We start from the raw sequence: 4307 nt of genomic DNA, 5'->3' as shown, positions 1-4307 counted from the left end.
CGCTCTGCAAGGGGGAGCGCGCCATGAGGCTGCGTGAGCTGCTCTTCTGCGACGAGGGGCTGGGGGACAAGTGCAGCCTGTGGGGCAGAAGTGGGGGGGTGAGCGCAAAGGCGGGGCCAAGACTTGGCTATGCCCCAACCCAGCTCCTCCCCCTCTGTGTTGGCCACCCCCTCAACTAGGGTCCTTCCCATCCTCAATCGCCTCCTTGGCCACGCCCTCTCGCAGACATGCCCCCAGTCATGTTCCTCCTACACTGACATTGGCCTTGCCCCCAACTAGGCTCCATCCAATCCCCAGCCAGGGCCCTCCTCACTCTCCTTGGCCACACCCCCATCAGGGTCTCTTAACCAAGCCCTTCCCACACTCTTTGGCCACACCCCAGCTAAGCTTCTCACCCACAGTCATTGGCCACACCCCTAGCATGGCTTCTTCCCATCCTCCTTGGCCACACCCCGCAACTAGACCCCTCCCCACGTTAGCCACACCCACCCTCCTTCACCACACCGTCAATTAGACCCCTCCCCTGCTTTGGCCACACCTCCCAACCTCCTTGACCACAACCCCACTTGAGCCCCGCCCCCAGACCCAGGTGCCCACACCTCTTTTCCTCGCCCTCCAGCAGCTTGCGGTAGCCGTGGATCTCCATGTCCAGGGCCAGTTTGATGCCCAGCAGGTCCCGGTACTTGTTCATCTGCTGCTGCATGCACTCCCGCATGTCAGCCATCTCCCGCTCCTTGTCGGCCAGCTTGCTCTCCAACTCCTGCTGCCGCCACTTTTTGATCTCCACCAGCTGTCTCTCATAGCTCTGCTTGGTCTCCCGCAGCTCCTGGGGATGGAGAAGCAGGCACATAAGCCCCGGGATCCCCTGGTGCAGCCCCTGGGGTCCCTCCTTAGCTTGGCCCAGCCTGACCCACCTTGCTCAATGTTTTCTTCTGGAACTCCAGCTCCTCCTTGAGTGTCTGCAGCTGGTTCTCAGCGTCCACACGACGGAGCATCTCATCCTGCAGCTGGCGAGGGAAGCAGGGAGTGAGTGCAGATGGAGGGAGGCACTGGGGTCTCAGACAGCAGGCCTGGGTATGCTTTTGGGCTGGAAATCTGCACCCTGGCATCTAATTTTCATGCTGTGCATATGCATACCCTTGCTTTGCATAACCTGTCCCCATTCAAGTGCAGAGATCAGCCTTGGGGCTGGCTGACTCCCTGACCCCAGCAGCCCTGACCCCTGGGCTGCGGAGCAGCCTAGGGCATTATAGCACAGGGCTGGCATCACTCACCTTGGCTACTTGTGCCTCCAGGGCCCCGACTTTTTTCTCTAGGTTCCTCTTCTCGTCATGGGTGGTGGTGAGTGCGGCCTCCTGGCTCCTGAAGGAGGATTGGGTGTACTGCAGGTCTGCTTCCTTCTGGGCACTGATGGAAGAGAGCGACCAAGGCCGTCAGGGGAGCAGGCGCTCCCAGCTACATGCAACCAGAGTATCCTCCTGGTCCCACGTGCACCCAAAGCACCCCCCAGCCCAGAACAGCGGCAGCTCCCTGGACTCCAGGTCAGCCTGCCATAGGAATGCACCGGCTTGACCTGGAACTCCACATTTTACCTGGCTTTTCCCCCAGATTTTGGCCCTAAAAGGAAAATTTTTCATGTCCCGAGTCAAATCAGCTAAATCAATTCCAAATCCATGTGAATCATTCAAGAACTATATGTGGCCCTGCTACCAGCAAACATCCTCCACCCCTGCCTGGGGCTTCAGATACTTCCAAATCCCTTGGCGAGCATCCTACGTGCAGGCCCAAGCCTGGAGGCTTGGGGTTTGGATGCCACCAAGTTTTGCTTGCCCTCAGCCATATGGCCACAGGAGCAAGCTAGGGACGAGTCTCCTATTTTCATTAAGGCTGACCTGAAAAGGGGCTGAGGGGGTTGTTCCTCCAGAGGATTCCATCTGACTCAGATTAATCCTCTCTAAACCCAGCCCTGCCCCCACCTCCCCCCAGCCCCTGCCCACCCTCCAAAAACCTCACCTCGACCCTATATCCAGCCACCCCTGTTGTGTTGGCATCAGCCTGGTCCTGACTGTCCCCGTGCCCCCAAGAGCTGACCAAACCTCGACACCCACAGAAGGGGTCTGGGATCCAACCAGATCACAGAGGCCATGCAAGCTTCAACCTTTTGGAGGTTTCAAACCAAGGCCTGATGCCGAGTTCCAAAATACTGCAAGAGAAATAACAGCCACTGCATATAGGAGATGGGACTGGTCTGATGGCAATGTGTTCACATGGCCACTAGCACGTCTGGACCGCAGGGCCTTGGGAGGTGGAAGGAGCCGCTGGGATGCCAAGGGCAGGCCCCCTCGGGCACTCGCATTCCCAGGTGCTGGATAAGAGGTCCTTCTGCTCTCAAAAATGTTCCCCATTGGCACGGCCATGTGTCCGGCTCCACGCCAGATGGTCACGGTGCACTTGCCCCCACACTAACGCTCCAGCACAGGAACGCAAGATCTCTGGGTAGTGAGGGGGAAAAGTCCACACTCTCTGCACCTGCTTTGCAGCTCAGCCCTATTCAAAGCCGCTGTCAAGGGGGACTTTGCTCCCAGCCACGTCCGTGCCCATGTACCGGATTTTCAAACAGATGCTGCACGCTCTCTCTGCCAGACACCTACATCCCTGAATGCTGCTTCCAGCACCTGCCTCGGTCCGACGGTTTGAATTGCAATGGCTGAAGCCCACCCACGCTTTGGGCTGTATGGGTGACATGGCAAGTCTCTGCCACACTGCGCCAACAATACAAAGATGGCCCCACAAGCCAGCTTGGGGAAACTGAGGCATAGATGGACTAAGGGAAGATGTAGCAAGGCAGGGCAGTGACACCCAGCATCCTGGATGCCAGCGCACCTATCACAGAGCCTTGCCTTTGAGAACAGAGGCTGACCCCAGCGTTCCTACTTCCCTAGTCCCTGAGATCAAGGGCTTTGAAGCCTCGGAGCCATCTAGTCCCGGCTTGGCTGGAAGCACAGGGTTTCAGGGCAGAGGTTCATGCACCAGGATCCCTGCCATGGGGACTCCCTGCTGTATGATGGGGTGTTCCCCAGTTTAACCGAGGGAGGGGTCCCTACAAACCGTGCCCGAGGGGGAAGGGCATTCAGAGAGGAACCCTCGTCTGCCTGCTTTGCATATGCGCAAATGAGCTGTGCAGGTGGCAGAGATGAAAGCTCGGGCTCCTCACTCTCACCCCACCCCCTCCCTGGGGGTCCTGCTACAGCCCTGCATTTGCTACATCTGCAGTGGTGGCAGCTGCAAAGCTGACTGGAGATTGGTGCCCAGGCCAGGGCAGGCAGCTTGGCCCAACACCCACCTGCAGCAGTTGTCTGCCCGCAGTTGTCCCAGCTCACACGGAGGCTATTGAGGCCTGTGGGGTTGGGGGTGGAGCAGGGAACAGGTGGATCCTCCATGTCCTGGGAGCCACCAAGCTATGTATAGAGCCGGGATAGCAGAGACATGGAGGGCCTGGCTGGGCAGCTCCGGGGAGGAGGGGCAGGCAGGAGGGGCCATGTAAAAGCTGCTGCAGAAGCCCCTTGGCCTTGACCCTGGCAGAGGCACATAAGCTGAAGGGCCTGCTGCCAAGCAGTTCCCACAACCAGCCTCCCACCCATGCTTCCCAGAGCCAGAATAGTGACTGCAAGCAGAAAAGCATTTGCACGTGCCCAAGGGATTTAGGCACTCACCATGTTCTTGTGTAAGCATTCCTCCTAGGCCATATGCCTGGGAGCAGAGAAGGCAGCCACAGAAAGCAGGGGGCACAGCTCCCGAATAGGGATCCACACGTGCTTGGGGCATGTTACTATACTAGGCTCACAAGTGCCCCCACCCTCGTGCAAGGATGGGGCAGATCCCCAGATCTACAAGCCTCACACTCCTTGTGTGAAACCGTGTGGACGGGGCTCTGGGTGTTCACAAGTGTCATGCAAGACGGGGAGGAAGTCACAAGCGTCTCTTTGTCGTGTACCAACAGGACAGGCAGGGACCCTGGCGGTCACAAGCCTCGTGCAAAACAGTGCAGAGGAGGCAGCAAGGGTATGCCTGGTGCCCCTTCTCCCAGCCTGGCACTGGCCCCCCACAAATCTGCATGGAGCCGCACTGCAGGCTGGGCCCCCTCGCTGGGGCGCTGGTACTGGGATGCGGGAGGCAGGGGTGGAGGCCGCCCTTCCCCAGGCTCCAGCTCCCTTCATCTTCGTGAACAAGAACCCGGCTGGGGGTCGGGGGAGGGGAAGGGGATGAGTTGCTGCCGGTGTAATTGGGGTAGGGCCGGCAATTCAGGG

At 59.0% G+C, this 4307-nt stretch overlaps 1 protein-coding gene across 1 annotated transcript in view; it reads right to left on the bottom strand.

The window, feature by feature from the left end:
* Nucleotides 1-7: 7 nt before the first annotated feature.
* The window catches only part of LOC112551734 (lamin-A-like), a gene marked incomplete at its 3' end in the record, with an annotated part of 8207 nt that continues 3907 nt past the window's right edge, over nucleotides 8-4307 (bottom strand). The window contains exons 2-5 of the mRNA XM_025214374.1: nucleotides 1275-1407; nucleotides 915-1007; nucleotides 600-826; nucleotides 8-77 (exon numbers count right to left, since the gene is read on the bottom strand). Of these exons, the coding sequence (XP_025070159.1) occupies nucleotides 8-77; nucleotides 600-826; nucleotides 915-1007; nucleotides 1275-1407 (523 nt within the window). The remainder of the gene's footprint in view (nucleotides 78-599; nucleotides 827-914; nucleotides 1008-1274; nucleotides 1408-4307) is intronic.

Source organism: Alligator sinensis, unplaced genomic scaffold (genome assembly GCF_000455745.1).
Source record: "Alligator sinensis unplaced genomic scaffold, ASM45574v1 scaffold811_1, whole genome shotgun sequence".
Lineage (NCBI taxonomy): Eukaryota > Metazoa > Chordata > Crocodylia > Alligatoridae > Alligator > Alligator sinensis.
Note: the sequence above shows the minus strand (reverse complement) of the source record. Positions and strands in the feature narration are given on the sequence as shown.